The 18389-nt window shown below is 41.9% G+C and overlaps 1 protein-coding gene and 1 pseudogene across 1 annotated transcript; both read right to left on the bottom strand.

Annotated features, from left to right (window-relative positions):
* Positions 1-395: 395 nt before the first annotated feature.
* On the bottom strand, positions 396-5645 carry LOC132891534 (E3 ubiquitin-protein ligase TRIM39-like). The gene is made up of 6 exons (XM_060929209.1): positions 4998-5645; positions 4359-4454; positions 4036-4266; positions 2166-2188; positions 1961-2079; positions 396-1380 (listed from the first exon to the last, which is right to left on the bottom strand). The coding sequence occupies exons 1-6, from the start codon at positions 5394-5396 to the stop codon at positions 845-847; spliced, it is 1404 nt and encodes a 467-aa protein (XP_060785192.1). The 5' UTR covers positions 5397-5645; the 3' UTR covers positions 396-844.
* A 522-nt stretch (positions 5646-6167) lies between these two features.
* The window catches only part of LOC132892121 (protein dopey-1-like), a 32693-nt pseudogene continuing 20471 nt past the window's right edge, over positions 6168-18389 (bottom strand).

Below are 18389 nucleotides of genomic sequence, written 5' to 3' on the forward strand. Positions count from 1 at the left end.
ATGTTCGGTTTTATTAAAACACTTTGAGGCAGAAAATTTGTCAGGACAAAGTGAACTTAAAAACCATCGAGCAGGCACAGTGCAGGTGATGAGCAAATAGACAGGGAGAGACTCGATAATGATCACAAACCAGAATATCAAACACAGAATAAGCAGCTCACTAACGTCCCGAGTAAAGACCAAGTGTGAGATTTCACAGTGATTAACTGAAATCGAGTGATTGTGAATGTGATGTGGTCGGTACTTTTGAGAATCATGGAAGTGGGAGTTTCTGTTTTCAGTCGAAGGAGACGAGACAGATCTTGTCATGTTTTGACCCACATGATACAGCAGCCAGGGATAATGTTTGATCGTTAAATATAACTTGAAGTTAAATGACGATAGAGAACATTGAGAAAATTGTTGCTTTTAACACCTTTAATGACTGACTCTCTCACCTGCCTCTCTCTCCCACATCCTCTCAGTGATCACTTACACAGACATTAAACTGAACACATCCCTGATACTAATCATGAAAATAACAACAACCACTGCACACATCTGTACAAATATATAATTGCCCACATCATTAACATTTTAACTATTAATAATAAACATAACACGGATTACAGACATATTTATTTGTGCATATTTTAATTGTCCCATTATGCAGATTAACAATGTTTAATATCAGAATGAACAAAGTGAATTTATTTCACTCAGAATTGATTTGAACTTGTGAATCATGACCTAATGCAGCATGAACATACAAATCCATCTGATCTTTACAAAACCACTTACACAAAACACTAAACTTTTAATCTGCAGTATTTTATTAATGAACTGGAATAAAATAACATCAATGCTAACTGATCTGATTCACTCTTACAGAGCACTCAAGTGGGAGGATCTTTATGGAACCAAAAACACCTAGGACTGGCAGTAATTTATCAGTAAATGTGTGTGTGAAAGTGTGTAAGTGTGTGTTAGTGAGAGGGTCGGAGAATGACAGTTTTCCTCTGTCCCAGTCCAGCTTCACTCTGATCCTCTGGAGTTTCTGTGTGACTGAGAGCTGAGTGTCTGTATGTGGTGTAGAAGCTGCGTAATATTTACCATCATAATACCGCACACACCAGAGTCCACTTCTGGAGATTATTCCCCCCTTCCTCTGAGCAGATTCTGTCATCACACCCACACTCCACCGTGTACAGTCTCCAACTTCCACATCCCAGCAGTGTGTCCCTGAGTTAAAGCCCTCAGATTCCAGGATACACAAATATTCATCAAATCTCTCTGGATTATCAGGAAGTTTCTGTTTCTCATTGCTGCGTCTCACACTTTTCAGATCATCAGATACAATGAGTTCAGGATGAGCAGTGTTGGGGTCCAGAGTTACAGGTGCTGAAAACACACACACACACACACACACACACACACCTTTTTACATTCTGTTTTGATGGAGCTAATCTAATTTAATCATTACATTAGCATGGAACTAGATAACATTTGCCGAAACCAAAGAAATGGTAACTGTAATTACGAAGTTCATTAATAAACATGAAAAAGTTAATAACATGCCTTGTGTCCTTTTCTTTGTGTGTTTAAATTACAAATGTAAACAATCTTTATAATAACTGTAACTCTAAAACTTTTGTAAGCTGCTGAAACGCTCCATTTTGTCACTCAGTCCCTCTGCTCACACTTCAAACACTGAACAGTCTGATGGAAATAGAAGCTTTTCAAAATAAAACTTCCCTTACATTACATGAGTTCAACATGAAAGGTGAATAAAAAAATAAAAATAAACAAACAAATACATTAATAATAATAATAATTCCAAAACAGTATATAAATGAATCCTATGATAATGACCACATTAGGGAGACTAACAAAGGCAGAAAAACAAAGAAATAAAAACAATTTATTTTCAACACACACACACACACACACACACACACAAACACACAGTTAAGAGTCTTACTGTATTGGACGGTGTACTGCATCTTCTCCCAGACTCTGAACTGCAGGTTGGCCAGATGTTTTGCCACATGGATCAGTGCTCCTGAAAGCTCCTCTGGATGCTGCAGTGTACTCTGGGCTCTGCAAAAACATTCAGGAGTCAGTGTTGCTGTGGGTTTGGATTCAGAAACACAGAGAATGAGAGAGACAGGAAGCACATCACTCACCTTTTGACTGTGGCCTTGTAGTTCTGTAAAACAACAAAGCAAATATCAGTGGATATCATTTACGTTTTTACACCCCTGAAATGTGACGTTTCCATACCTGCCAACCTTGGAAAAAAATTCTGAGTAGCAACTTATCGCGTCGGTGCAGCGCAGCACGGCGTGAGGTCAGGCACATTTGCTGATCAGTACTGATTGTAATGAGTGAGCATGTGAACAATGTATTACTAAGCACAGAGTTCCCACTCACCACCATATCTAGTTATTCAACATACAAGTAGACTATGAAGAAAACAAGAACTCTTTTCATGAAAAGGCATGAATATATTTCCAATGCTTTCACCAATGTACTGCCTTTGGCATATTGTGTCTTAAATACATTGGGAATTATAAACAACAAAGAATCCCAAATAGCATGCTATGTCCCTTTTGACATTTAGCATTATATTGTATAGATAACAGAAAAATCAAAGGGCTATAGCCTATCTCTTTTAAAAGAGACGCCGGCAGTCTGCAAAATACACACACACACACACACACACACACACACACACACACACACAATCCTTTTTTCATAAATTTAGTTTTGACCATAAAAGGAGATTCTGTTGCTCCTTGCTACACTTTGAACTAGGCTACACTAAACATCGAAAGTGAATATTCCAGAGTACCTATATAAATATATATTTTTCAATATTAATATTTAGTAAATGCAAACTGATAACCACACTTAGAGAAAAAATTATAGGCTACTCTGTCCTATCCAATAGCACAGCCTTTATAATATTCATATTCACTGACCTGGCCTAATTTGGAAAAAATAATGGCCTATGTATATAAATGCAAGCATTTCTATGTTAGCAATATTATTACCTGTATTTCCTTGATGGCTAATGTCAAAATCATAATTGCACACTGTGGAAAACGCATGATTAGGCAGTTTAGAGGGGCGGAGGCATGGCCATTGATCTTGATACTTCGTTAGGAACTTCTGAGGGGCATAGACTCGCATCTTTTTAGATTTGTTTCCCTCTCACTCTCTCTGTCAGTATCCTCATCTGACGTCATGTGTATTATTAACTGCAAGGCACGCACACAAACACATCATCATCCACCACACACACTTACGTGAAAACACTTCATGCGCTGCTCATTGAATCTCACATGCACGAGTAGCCTAGTTCAGAAGATTTTAACGCGTCTATCGGTTGACTGGATGGAAACGTCAGTAGGCCACTATATTTTCACTTTAGGCTATGCAATATTTTTTGGATTGAGAAGCCTGGGTCAAATATCAAAACAAGCTGGAACAAATATTTCCTTCAGATAAGGCGGAACACTGTGCTTTGAACTATGACGTTAGGACGGTTGTCCTTGCTTTATTCACAATACCCTTGCCCTGACCATTTACCTTCGAAACGGTGTTTAGCACCGTCCTCCCTTGTAAAATCAGTCACAGTATGAAGATCGACCGAGAGGGATGAAAATCAATTTCGTTACTTTCGTTTTGACGGTTCCTCGGCTCTCCGCTTAGCCTCATAGCCTAGGCCTATTTGAAGAGTTTAAAACTAGCGCTGTGATTGGTCGAAGTCTTCTTTTCTCTACAGGTTGCTGGTCAATGCGGTTACACCCATAGACGAGTTACCTAGTGCACGAATGCACAGACGGTTGAACCGGAATATTAAAGATCTTTGAACTCAAAGCCATCAATGGCTTTTTGCGTATTTTGAAGTGTTAAATCGTAGCAGTGTAGTTTGATGTCTAAATGCGTATCTGCTAAGCAAAATGTGTAAAGGTTGGCAGGTCTGCGTTTCTGATGATGGAAAGAAGTTTTACTTTCTCACAGTATAAATACTGACTAAATGACCCTCACTTCTAAGAACGAAACGTCTTCAGCTCCCATCTCCTCTTCTATGGCTTTGATTGTGTCTGAAAGAGAGGATATGTCTTTGCTCAGCTTCTCAATCTTCTCCTTCATCATCTGACTCTTCTGCTCCTCTTCCTCTCTCAGTGCAGTAATCCTGAATGCCTCTTCATCTCGTAGAAACTGGTGAAGCTTCTCAAACTCCTCCTTAATCTGACTCTCTGTGTATTGGGTCTGAATCTACAGTGAAGAGAAAATCAAATGAAACATAACTGAATATGCAATGAAGCAAAATATAATGAGAATATTAAACCCATGTTATTGATTCTAACCTTTATATGTTCTGCAGTCTGACTCCAGTTCAGTTTACAGTCTTTAAAGATCTTCAGTTTCTCCTGTAGGGGCTTCAGTGCAGTTTTGAGCTTCTCCTGAAATAAATTAACACACTGCATGGAGTCTCTGTGTTTTAAATATTATTTGAACTCAGATGAACTAAATTGATTACAAAGTAATTGTCATAATTATGAACAACAGTGGGCGGCACGGTGGTGTAGTGGTTAGCGCTGTCGCCTCACAGCAAGAAGGTCCGGGTTCGAGCCCCGTGGCCGGCGAGGGCCTTTCTGTGCGGAGTTTGCATGTTCTCCCCGTGTCCGCGTGGGTTTCCTCCGGGTGCTCCGGTTTCCCCCACAGTCCAAAGACATGCAGGTTAGGTTAACTGGTGACTCTAAATTGACCGTAAGTGTGAATGTGAGTGTGAATGGTTGTTTGTGTCTATGTGTCAGCCCTGTGATGACCTGGCGACTTGTCCAGGGTGTACCCCGCCTTTCGCCCGTAGTCAGCTGGGATAGGCTCCAGCTTGCCTGCGACCCTGTAGAACAGGATAAAGCGGCTACAGATAATGAGATGAGATGAGATGAACAACAGTATTTGTTCACATGTGACCCATGAGTTCATATGTCCATTTTATTTACCTTACAGTCTGTTACTGCCTCATCAATGGGGCAGAATTTGTGGTTGGTGTGTTTTCTTGAATCTCGACACACCAAACACACCGGCTGTTGATGATCCAGACAGAAGAGTTTGAGTTTCTCACTGTGCAGACTGCAGACTGTTTCAGACCCTGATGAAGATCTCTGACTTCTCTCCTGTAAGAAAGTCTCACACAGGTTCTTTAAGGCCAGGTTTATGGGAGGCTGAGCCACAGATGACTTCCTCCTACAAAGAGGACATTCTCTGGATCCTTTCGTCTCCCAGAACTGCTGCAAACACACTTTACACACACTGTGACTGCAGAGCAGAATAACAGGATCCTTGAAGATTTCACAGCACACAGGACAGGAGAAATCCTCCTCTGAAAACTTAGAAGCCATTTTATTTTGCTGCTATTGTTGTTCTCTTTAGTCCGAATGCTCAGAGTTTCACTTTCACTTCTGTAAAAAGTCATCACACCCTGATTTCAGGTTTCTTTAAAGTTAAATAGATGACTTTGTAGGTTCAGTTAATCATCACTTCCTTTCACAGTGCTGAAAATGAGACTCGGATTTATTCATAAACTGAGAATAAATCTCAACTTACCAGAGCAGAACACTGCAGGCTGTTAATGAAGGACTTCAGTCATGTCAGACTTGGCACTTCCTGAATAGGAGGAGTTTTTGAGAGACATGTTATGACCTGTTATTCTTCTTTAACCATTCTTTGGTAGAACAACTTGTGTGCTTAGGGTCGTTGTCTTGCTGCATGACCCACCTTCTCTTGAGATTCAGTTCATGGACAGATGTCCTGACATTTTCCTTTAGAATTCACTGGTATAATTCAGAATTCATCGTTCCATCAATGATGGCAAGCCATCCTGGCCCAGATGCAGCAAAAGAGGCCCAAACCATGATACTACCACCACCATGTTTCACAAATGGGATAAGGTTCTGATGCTGGAATGCAATGTTTTCCTTTCTCCAAACATAACGCTTCTCATTTAAACCAAAAAGTTCTATTTTGGTCTCATCCATCCAGAAAACATTTTTCCAATAGCCTTCTGGTTTGTCCACGTGATCTTTAGCAAACTGCAGATGAGCAGCAATGTTCTTTTTGGAGAGCAGTGGCTTTCTCCTTGCAACCCTGCCATGCACACCATTGTTCTTCAGCGTTCTCCTGATGGTGGACTCATGAACACTAACATTAGCCAATGTGAGAGAGGCCTTCAGTTGCTTAGAAGTTACCCTGGGGTCCTTTGTGACTTTACCGACTATTACACGCCTTGCTCTTGGAGTGATCTTTGTTGGTCGACCACTCCTGGAGAGGGTAACAATGGTCTTGAATTTCCTCCATTTGTACACAATCTGTCTGACTGTGGATTGGTGGAGTCCAAAATCTTTAGAGATGGTTTTGTAACCTTTTCCAGCCTGATGAGCATCAACAACGCTTTTTCTGAGGTCCTCAGAAATGTCCTTTGTTCATGCCATGATACACTTCCACAAACATGTGTTGTGAAGATCAGACTTTGATAGATCCTTGTTCTTTAAATAAAACAGGGGGGCCCACTCACACCTGATTTTCATCCCATTGATTGAAAACACCTGACTCTAATTTCACCTTCAAATTAACTGCTCATCCTAGAGGTTCACATACTTTTGCCACTCACAGATATGTAATATTGGATCATTTTCCTCAATAAATAAATGACCAAGTATAATATTTTTGTCTCATTTGTTTAACTGGTTTCTCTATATCTACTTTTAGGACTTGTGTGAAAATATGATGATGTTTTAGGTCATATTTATGCAGAAATATAGAAAATTCTAAAGGGTTCACAAACTTTCAAGCACCACTGTATGTTTCATTTGATTTCCTCTTCACTGTAGATTCAGACCCAACACACATAGAGTCAGATTAAGGAGGAGTTTGAGTAGCTTCACCAGTTTCTACGAGATGAAGAGGCAGGCAGGATCACTGCACTGAGAGAGGAAGAGGAGCAGAAGAGTCAGATGATGAAGGAGAAGATTGAGAAGCTAAGCAAAGACATATCCTCTCTTTCAGACACCTGTCTCGTGATGTCCATGAGTTCAAGACTTCAGGCAGTCATTGCCAACAAAGGGTTTTCAACCAAGTATTAGAAATGAACATTTTATTTACAATTATTTAATTTGTCCAATTACTTTTGAGCCCCTGAAATGAAGGGATTGTGTTTAAAAAATGCTTTAGTTCCTCACATTTTTATGCAATCATTTTGTTCAACCCACTGAATTAAAGCTGAAAGTCTGAACTTCAACTGCATCTGAATTGTTTTGTTCAAAATTCATTGTGGTAATGTACAGAACCAAAATTAGAAAAATGTTGTCTCTGTCCAAATATTTATGGACCTACCTGTAGCACAGAATGAACACTGTATTGTTAAGGAGCTGCCTTGAGTGCCATCTAGAGGTAGTTTACAGCTCAATAATAATTGAATGTAAACTTAGAAAACGAGAGAATTTACAGATGACATATCTCATCACTGTTTATAAAACAATCACAATAAATTCCACACTCACAAGGACAGATTTATTGATGTGTTCTGCTTATTAGTCTGTGTAAAGTTTCACAGTTTTACTGTAAAACATCATCCAGTGTTTCTGATCAACACCAGCAGCCACCATCCCCTTTCAGTTCTTTGAGCAGATTTATTTTATTTGGCTCATTTGTTTTTCTTTAAGAACTGAGACATGTCAGTCAAGTTAAACCCCAAACAGGAGTGTATCTGTGAGGGGATTCTCTCACCTCCAGCTCCCGCTGCTCCTTCTTACTCTCCAGAGTCAGATTTTTCAGGATAAATTCAGTCAGAACTCTAAAATACACAACAGACTATTTACAATAATGAACACAGTGAGGTTGCAGACAAGATATCAATAACTGAACAACTATTACACCTGAAAACTGAGATTTTGTGTGTGTGTGTGTGTGTGTGTGTGTGTGTGTGTGTGTGTGTGTGTGTGTGTGTGTGTGTGTGAGCGCACGTGTGTGAGTTACACAAGGAGTAGGAATTGTCCTGGAGCAGGAAGACTGAGCTGCACCGAGTTCTTCAGTAGTGCGAGCAGTGAGGGCCAATTGTCAACTAAACTACACACTAGAATCCTGCAGAAAAACATTGACAATTAATCACTATGCTATTATTTTAAAGGTTCTGACTGCAAAGTCATCTGAAATTTAAAAAAAAAAATGTACTGTGTCTGGCATTTTTCTCTGTCTCATAAGAACAGTATCATCTGGATGAGATGTGATCATTTTGATGTGCTGAAGGTCACTTTTCTCCATTTTGGGACCGTTTTCCTACCTCTTGAGGTAAACAGTATGGCCCCATGGAAACAGCTGAATGAAAGGAGTTTTAACTAATTAGCACATCTATGGAACTGTGTCACAGCAAGATGGCGATACATGGAAAACATTGTGACTCTGCATCAACCTCGGAGACTTTTGAGTGATAGGTATGTAACTTGTCTCCCCGGCGGATCACCACCTTGCCATAGTTGGAGAGCTTGTGTGCCTCTATGACTCCTAGGTCTATGCTGGCTGGAATGTAGTCTCCTGGTAGACTCACCTAAGCCAGACAGGTCAAAGGGTAGAGGTTGGACAAAGAGCGATTCACTGGTCTTACAGGTTAGGGGGTTGGGCACAGGGCTGACAACCCTGTCTCACCCAGACAATGTTGTGTTTTCCATGAAAAGTCACACTTTTATTTACCACCATAGGTTGTAAAATGAATAGAAAATATAGTCAAGACATTTTTCTGGCCATTTTGTGCATTTAATCGACCCCACAAATGTGATGCTCCAGAAACTCAATCTGCTCAAAGGAAGGTCAGTTTTATAGCTTCTCTAAAGAGCTAAACTGTTTTCAGCTGTGCTAACATGATTGTACAAGGGTTTTCTAATCATCCATTAGCCTTCTGAGGCAATGAGCAAACACATTGTACCATTAGAACACTGGAGTGATAGTTGCTGGAAATGGGCCTCTATACACCTATGGAGATATTGCACCAAAAACCAGACATTTGCAGCTAGAATAGTCATTTACCACATTAGCAATGTATAGAGTGGATTTCTGATTAGTTTAAAGTGATCTTCATTGAAAAGAACAGTGCTTTTCTTTCAAAAATAAGGAAATTTCAAAGTGACCCCAAACATTTGAACGGTAGTATATATATATATATATATATATATATATATATATATATATATATATATATATATATAGGGGAGAGCGGGGTAAGATGAGCCACTTTTTACATTTTTCATCATAACTACATGTTAAAGCCATTTTTGCTTCCAGTCTACACACCATACCAAATTTCAAAGTGTACTGTTACTATCTGAGCAAAAAATAATTGATAAGCTCTTATGGTTAGAGTGATATTACCTCTTGAAAAAAAAATGTCAAGTGGCTCAACTTACCCCATGCACGGGGTAAGATGAGCCACTGTGTGGGGTAAATTGAGCCAACACAAAACATGTTAGGTTAACAAAGTAAACAACTTTTATTATTAGAAATGCAATCAGTGAATCAAGTCAAGTCAATCAAGTGGGGGATAGGGCCGTTGCATAGAGAAGGAGAGATGAAGAGAGAGGTGATAGAACGAGATGGGATAGGGAGGGATAGATAGATGGATAGAGAGAGAGATATGCATAGATAGATAGAAAGAGGGATGGTTAGAGAGGGAATGAGAGATATACTATATTATAGAAATTACTAAAACAGTAGACCAGTGCCAAAAAATCTTATTTCTTTCAGTAGGTTAAAACATTGCTAAAACATGCAGCAATCATTCCATCAATCATTTCATCATTATTCAATGTTCCAAGCGTTCAAATTGCAAGGGAACACCATTTGCCTCTCCCTCCGTGCTGTCCCCCCAACAGTAAAGGGGTGGGGCAATTTTTTCACAATATCCTGTCTTGACAGGACAGCCTTATCTTTCTCTTTGAAGACAAAGGTCGGCTTTCTTGCAGAGCCATGGCATGACTGGCTTCTTTTGACAAATCTTGCCTCTATTTCGAAGACATCCAATTTGATTATCTGGCCAATGAAGAAATGCACTTTCTTCTTCCCCGTGAATTTTGCCACAACATAATCCCCCACATCTAACAACTGGTCTTCCTCATCTGATGTCATATATATATATATGTTGTTGTCATATATGACCAGTAAATGTGAAAACTTAAGTGTCATCCATATTGGGTAAGCTCAGCCACCAATGGGGTAAGTTGAGCCAGTGGCTCAACTTGCCCCACATCTAATGGCTCGTCTTACCCCGTGGCCACCATTTTGTAGAAAAATGCTAATAAAGGGGATTAGGCTAATCAAAATTATTTTTATTAGCATTCATATCATAGCTTAGAAAGCCACTAACTTAACCCTAATGTGTCTAAATATTATTCTACTTTTGTCTTCTCTAAATCATCTTCACTGTGGGCAAACATGGAATTGACTTAGAAAGCACAAAAACACATTTTTATAAATATCTCCCTCACCTAGTTTGACATGTGGTGCTCCTCTCCACAAGTGTAAGTAAATGGTCCCGCCCCCCCTTTGAATGTGGTCACATGGTCACATTTGTTTACTGTTTCTTAGAAACAGGGGGTGGCTCATCTTACCCTCTGGCTCATCTTACCCCGCTCTCCCCTACAAACAGTGTCTTGCAAAAGTATTCATTTCATCCCCCTTGGTGTTTGTCCTGTTTTGTCACATTACAAGCTGAAATTTTTGGGGGTTAGCACCATTTGATTTATACAACATGTCTATCACTTTAAAGGTGCACATTGTTATTTTTTTTTATTGTGACCCAAACAATAATTAAGATGAAAAAACAGAAATCTGGAGTGTGCATGTGCACAAGTATTATATGGGTTGTTTTACAATCAGGGTACAAAGTTTGTGTCACAGGGGTCCAAAATTCAAATTGATTCAAACTGGTTCTTGTACCAGTTTTTAAGTGAAGGACAAGTTAAAGAACAGATTTCAGGTAATTTTTTGACACGTGTATGGTAGTTTTGTGTAATCTGCTATAAGATAAAGAAGATTAAGTGTAGCTTTAAGCAGGGCTGGGAGAAACAAATGAAGTGATTCTCGGAGAGGACATTTTTTTTTTGACAATTCAGAATCCACTACTTCCATAGTGCTTTAAATATAAGGCTGTAAGCTTTGTGTTAGTTGTCTCTAATATTTATGTCCCAATATCTTGACCACATTTAAGGATGAAAATAATCATTTTAGATATGTTATTTTACATTGAAAAGTTAGCTGTCTCGGAGAGGACATTTTTTTGACACAATTACATACTAATTTGATCAAAATAGTCTGAAAACTTACTGGCATTCAACATTAAAACTTAACTATGTTTCCAATGATATGGAACCAAATATTTGTTTTATGGTATAAAGAATGATTTAAGTGCATCCCTTTTGGAGCTACCTGTGGTCAAAAAAGCACTTTTTCTAAATGACATGAGTAATTTTGCTAAATATGACATATATTGCCATACATTCACCAAAAATAACGTTATCACCAAATTTTTTTTTGCATGGTAAATAGAGCTATCACAGGGCTACAATAAACAACCAAGTTTATTTAGTCAAGCCTTTTGATATTGAAGATAATAAGTGTTAAATGTGATTTTTATCTCATTCAGAGATAATGAGATGAGATGAGACACATTCACGCAGCTGAGCATGCTATGAACTGACAACAGCGGTCTGCAGTGGGGCTTAGCCCACTTAGCACACTACTGCCTCCGCCGAGTGCGCGCGCACACCGCATGTCGGGGCACGGATGAGTTACTCTCCCTTGATCAACTGTTCAGTTTGACATTATTGTCAGTCCGTTAGATAAACATTTAATTTTATTAAAATCAAAAATTAATATTTAGAGCCTGTGGGCTACAAAAATAGTCATTAAAGTAGCCGTCTGGACTTAATTGTGTGGCCGGCAGCCGGAGCATGTGGAAAGCCCTGTCGAATCAGCTCTGCGCATGCGCCATGCGGCACAAAAAAAATGGCAGCCACCATGAAGGAAGGAGATCCGGAGTTTTCAAACATTTGCTTAAGTGTGAAATCGCAAAATGTTATTCTAGCGAACAACAAAATAGTAATAAAGATTCAGAAAAACAAATCATTCAGTGATCATTTTAATAGTGTAATTTCATTTGATTTTCTCTTCACTGTAGATTCAGGCCCAACACACATAGAGTCAGATTAAGGAGGAGTTTGAGAAGCTTCACCAGTTTCTACGAGATGAAGAGGCAGTCAGGATCACTGCACTGAGAGAGGAAGAGGAGCAGAAGAGTCAGATGATGAAGGAGAAGATTGAGAAGCTGAGCAAAGACATATCCTCTCTTTCAGACACAATCAAAGCCATAGAAGAGGAGATGAGAGCTGAAGACGTTTCGTTGTTAGAAGTGAGGGTCATTTAGTCAGTATTTATACTGTGAGAAAGTAAAACTTCTTTCCATCATCAGAAACATCACATTTCAGTGGTGTAAAAATGTAAATCATATCCACTGACATTTAGTTTGTTGTTTTACAGAACTACAAGGCCACAGTGAAAATGTGCTTCCTGTCTCTCTCATTCTGTGTGTTTCTGAATCCAAACCCACAGCAACACTGACTCCTGAATGTTTTTGCAGAGCCCAGAGCACACTGCAGCATCCAGAGGAGCTTTCAGGAGCACTGATCCATGTGGCAAAACATCTGGCCAACCTGCAGTTCAGAGTCTGGGAGAAGATGCAGTACACCGTCCAATACAGTAAGACTCTTAACTGTGTGTGTGTGTGTGTGTGTGTGTGTGTGTGTGTGTGTGTGTGTGTGTTGAAAGTAAATTGTTTTTTTTTTTCCTTTCTGTTTTTCTGCCTTTGTTAGTATCCCTAATGTGGTCATTATCATATGATTTATTTATATACTGTTTTGGAATTATTATTATTATTATTTATTTGTTTGTTTATTTACATTTTTTTTATTCATGCTGAACTCATGTACTGTAAGGGAAGTTTTATTTTGAAAAGCTTCTATTTCCATCAGACTGTTCAGTGTTTGAAGTGTGAGCAGAGGGACTGAGTGACAAAATGGAGCGTTTCAGCAGCTTACAAAAGTTTTAGAGTTACAGTTATTATAAAGATTGTTTACATTTGTAATTTAAACACACAAAGGAAAGGACACAAGGCATGTTATTAACTTATTCATGTTTATTAATGAACTTTGTAATTACAGTTATCATTTCTTTGGTTTCGGCAAATGTTATCTAGTTCCATGCTAATGTAATGATTAAATTAGATTAGCTCCATCAAAACAGAATGTAAAAAGGTGTGTGTGTGTGTGTGTGTGTGTGTGTGTGTGTGTGTGTGTGTGTGTGTGTGTGTTTTCAGCACCTGTAACTCTGGACCCCAACACTGCTCATCCTGAACTCATTGTATCTGATGATCTGAAAAGTGTGAGATGCAGCAATGAGAAACAGAAACTTCCTGATAATCCAGAGAGATTTGATGAATATTGGCGTATCCTGGGATCTGAGGGCTTTAACTCAGGGACACACTGCTGGGATGTGGAAGTTGGAGACTGTACACCGTGGAGTGTGGGTGGGATGACAGAATCTGCTCAGAGGAAGGGGGAGATATTCTCCAGAAGTGGAATCTGGTATGTGTGGGGTTATGATGGTAAATATCGTGCAGGTTCTACACCAAATACAGCCACTCAGCTCTCAGTCACACAGAAACTCCAGAGGATCAGAGTGAAGCTGGATTGGGACAGAGGAAAACTGTCATTCTCCGACCCTCTCACTAACACACACTTACACACTTTCACACACACATTTACTGATAAATTACTGCCTGTAACTAGTCAGACCCATCAGGATTTCGCGATGTTGCGATTTGCAACTTCAATGCAAATTCAACCAATCTCCGTGAATTCAGGGCGGTGCTGCAATAATATCCAATCACCGCAACTTTCCCGCAAATTTGACCAATCGTTGGCGTCGTCTTGAGGTGACGTCAACAAACTACCTTCCGCCTTACTTCCATGTTTCCGTTCAAGAGAAGCAGGTGCGAGTCAGTGTTTATATAGGCTTAAATTCTGTTACTGAAAGTGTGTTATGTTTGCATTGAAGGACTGTGTGCATTTTACATTATGTTTTTACTTAATACAAGAAATTAATGGATGCCAACATTTTTGCCAAAATGGTATTTTATTTTCCATTGTTTAGGCAGCTTCAGCATCATACTGTGAGATTCTGTTCAAATTGCTTTTTTTTTTCTATGAAGCCTGAGCCATTTATTTTATTAGTTTATAATTATTGTTTAATTTAGTCTTCAGGAGAGACTGCCTGCACACAGTACTAGTATTAATAGTTTTTTTCTTACATGAAAGCTGAGGCATTTATATTATATTTTAAGGTAACTTCATGTTGTGCTGTGAGGTTCTATGCACTTTAACTTTTGACCCAACAGGTGCATTTCGATAAATAAAGCCTATTTTTCTGCATTTTTTTAGTCCTGGTAATCTTTTATATTGGTAAAGTTGTTTATAGGACCATTTCTCAGTGTCTTTGTTTTTTAATCAATAGTTTTTCAGTAATAACTTAATATTTAACATCTCACTCAATTTTAATCACAAAAAGAGAAAATTGCAACAATTTCTCGCAACTTTCACTTCCTCCCGCAATGTAATTGCAACAAAAACCTAAAAAACACCGCAACTTTCATTGCAATTTTTTGGAAAACCCCACTGCAACACCAGACATTTCAGCCCGCAACAATCACAAAAAAGGCCTGCGAAATCCTGGGGGGACTGACAAGTGTTCTAGGTGGGTGGAGCACAGAAGCACGGCAGGCCAGAACTGAGTTCTCAAAAACTCTTTATTTAGCTTTTCAGCTTAAATCACGCATACAAGTATCCAGGTTGGGGAGAAGCTCCCTTCCTCCACTCTCCCTCTCCTCTTTATAGGGCGCGGTCACTGGGGAAGACACACAAACACAGGTTAATTCCCATCAGGTGCAGTGATTCCGCCACTTACCTTCCCTGATTCCACCCTCCATTCACAGACCGACGCTTGACCACGCCCCCACTGCCACATACCCCCACCGCCCGACTCAGGCCGGGCAGCTGTCCGGCCTGCAGCCGACTCCCCCCCCTTGATGGGAGAGGAAGTCCGCCACAATCATCTGCGCCCCCGGCCTGTGGACCACCTCAAACTTAAATGGCTGGAGTGCCAGATACCAACGGGTGATCCACACGTTGGCATCCTTCATGCGGTGGAGCCACTGCAGGGGCGTGTGGTCCGACCAGAGGGTGAAAGGGTGCCCCAGCAGATAGTAGCGGAGGGTGAGGACCGCCCACTTGATGGCGAGGCATTCCTTCTCTATGGTGCTGTACCTGCCCTCGCGCACCGACAGCTTACGGCTGATGTGCAGCACTGGACGGTCCTCCCCCTCCCCCTCCTGGGACAGAACCGCCCTCTGTCCGACGCATCCGTCTGTAAAACAAAGGGGAGAGAAAAGTCAGGGGAGTGTAACAGTGCCCCCCCCCCCCCACAGTGCAGCCTTTACTTTAGGAAAAGCCCGCTGGCATTGCTCCGTCCACTGGACCAGATCTGGTGCCCCCTTTTTAGTGAGATCAGTCAGTGGGCTGGTGACGTCCGAATAATTAGGTACAAACCTACGATAGTAGCCAGCCAGCCCCAGGAACTGCCTCACCCCCTTTTTGGTCTTGGGCCTCGGGCAGGCCACAATCGCTGCTGTCTTATTGATTTGGGGATGCACCTGCCCATTGCCCAAGTGGAAGCCCAGATACCGTACTTCCACCCGCCCAATCGCACACTTCTTCGGGTTGGCTGTGAGCCCCGCTCGCCTCAGCGACCCCAGGACAGCCCTCAGGTGTTTTAGGTGCCGCGGCCAGTCATTACTATAAATAATAATGTCATCTAGGTATGCGGCCACATAGGTGGTGTGGGGGCGGAGGACCCTATTCATAAACCGCTGGAACGTAGCGGGTGCCCCAAACAACCCAAACGGAAGTGTGAGGAACTGGTGTAAGCCAAACGGTGTGGAAAAGGCCGTTTTCTCACGGGATCATAGAGTCAAGGGGATCTGCCAATATCCCTTTGTCAAATAAAGTGTCGAATAAAAATGAGCCGTGCCTAGTCGATTGAGCAACTCGTCAATACGAGGTATTGGGTACGCGTCAAATTTAGACACCGCGTTGACTTTTCTATAGTTCACACAGAACCGGCCCGACCCATCAGCCTTGGGAACCAAGACCACCGGACTGCTCCAGTCACTGTGAGACTCCTCCACGATGCCCATTTCGAGCATGGCCTCGAGTTCTTCCCGAACCACCTTTGTCTTGTGTTCAGGCAGTCTGTAAGGGCGGCTGCGCACTACCACCTGCGGGGGTGTCTCAATGTGGTGTTCTATGAGGTGGGTGCGGCCGGGCAGGGGTGAGAACACATCAAAAAATTCTGTTTGCAACCGGGCAACCTCCGCGAGCTGGGTCGGGGAGAGGTGGGCTCCATAGGGGACCGGAGCGGTGGGTGATGCCGATTTTCCCTTTTGAACCTCCGGCCCCAGCTCCGTCTTCTCTGGAACCACCGACACCAGTACCACGGGGACCTCCTCGCTCCAACGTTTTAACAGATTGAGGTGGTATACCTGTAATGCCCCGCCCCTGTCTGTTTGCCTCACCTCATAGTTGACGTCCCCGACTTGCCGTGTGACCTCAAAGGGTCCTTGCCACCTGGCGATTAATTTAGAGCTCGACGTGGGCAATAACACAAGTACTTTGTCTCCCAGTGTGAATTCCCTAAGGCGCATGCCCCTGTTGTACAGGTGGACTTGACGTTCTTGAGCCTGCCACAAATTCTCCTGGGTTAGGTGTGTGAGTGTGTGGAGTCTTGAGCGCAGGTCAATAACGTATTGAATTTCATTTTTGCTCGGGGAAGGTCCCGCCTCCCAATTTTCCCGCAGCACATCTAGGATGCCACGCGGCTTATGCCCATATAATAATTAGAATGGGGAGAACCCCATGGAGGCTTGTGGGACCTCTAGCACGGAGAAAAGCAGGGGCTTGAGCCATTTATCCCAGTTACGTGCGTCCTCGCTTACAAATTTTTTAATTATATTTTTGGGGGTGCGATTAAACCGTTCAACTAAACCATCCATTTGTGGGTGATAAACGCTGGTGCGGATCAGCTTGATTCCCAATAACCCATACAGTTCGCACAGTGTGCGTGACATAAACGTAGTGCCTTGATCAGTCAGAATCTCTTTGGGGATTCCGACTTGGGAGATGACACGGAAGAGCGCTTCCGTAATACTACGTGTGGAGATATTGCGGAGCGGCACTGCTTCTGGGTATCGCGTTGCATAGTCCACGAGAACTAAAATAAAGCACTACCCTCGTGTTGACCAATCTAATGGCCCGACGAGATCCATCCCATTTCTTTCGAATGGGGTCTCGATTAATGGTAGAGGGCGCAAAGGCGCTTTTGGAATGGCCACTGGATTTACTAACTGGCATTCGCAGCACACTGTACATCACCTATGGACATCGCCGCGAATCCCTGGCCAATAGAACCGGGCCATTATTCGGGCTAGTGTCTTATCCTGCCCTAAGTGTCCAGCCATGGGATTAAAGTGAGCCTCCTGGAATACCAATTCCCGGCAGCTCTTTGGGATCAAAAGTCGGGTTACTTGTTCCTTAGTTTGAGTGTCCTGCATCACTCGGTATAACCTATCCTTAATAATGGAAAAATAGGGGAAGGACGGGGTGGCGTTTGGCTGGAGCGTTTGACCATCGATTAATCTCACTTGGTCAAAAGCATGCTGCAGAGTCTCGTCTCGCAATTGCTCTAACGGAAAATCCGCGAGGGATTCCCCAAGAGAAGGAGGAGGAGCCTGCTGCTCCTCACTCTGAAGCGGTGATGACGTAGACGGCTCTGTGACAGCTGCTCCCGCCAATGCCACACCGGGACCTCCCCCCGCTGAACTACGGCAGGACCCACTCTTCACTAAATGTGTCATTAAATCCCGAAATCCCAGCCAATCAGTCCCCAAAATTATAGAGTGGGTAAGGCGAGGATTAACCGCCGCCTGTACTCTAAATTTCTCCCCTCAAAACAGAATGTGGACCAACACTAAAGGGTAGTTGTGAACATCCCCCTGCACACACAACACCTTCACCAACTGTGCTCTGCCCAATGCCTCGTCTTGTACCAGGCTTTGGTGGATTGAGGTCTGATTACACCCGAAGTCCACCAAAGCCTGATACGTATCCCCTTGGATACTCACCGGTATGCGATACGCTCTGGCCCGATCGAGGGTGGTTCCTGGTGCGGCGGGGATCTGGACC

Source organism: Neoarius graeffei, chromosome 9 (assembly GCF_027579695.1).
Source record: "Neoarius graeffei isolate fNeoGra1 chromosome 9, fNeoGra1.pri, whole genome shotgun sequence".
NCBI classification, from domain to species: Eukaryota; Metazoa; Chordata; class Actinopteri; order Siluriformes; family Ariidae; genus Neoarius; species Neoarius graeffei.

Coding starts and splice junctions, on each gene's coding strand:
- LOC132891534 (XM_060929209.1), bottom strand. CDS start 5,396: ATGGCTTCTAAGTTTTCAGAGGAGGATTTCTCCTGTCCTGTGTGCTGT. Junction 4,267..4,358: donor AGACTGCAGAACATATAAAG/GTTAGAATCAAT, acceptor TCTTCACTGTAG/ATTCAGACCCAATACACAGA. Junction 2,189..4,035: donor AAGACGTTTCGTTCTTAGAA/GTGAGGGTCATT, acceptor GTTGTTTTACAG/AACTACAAGGCCACAGTCAA.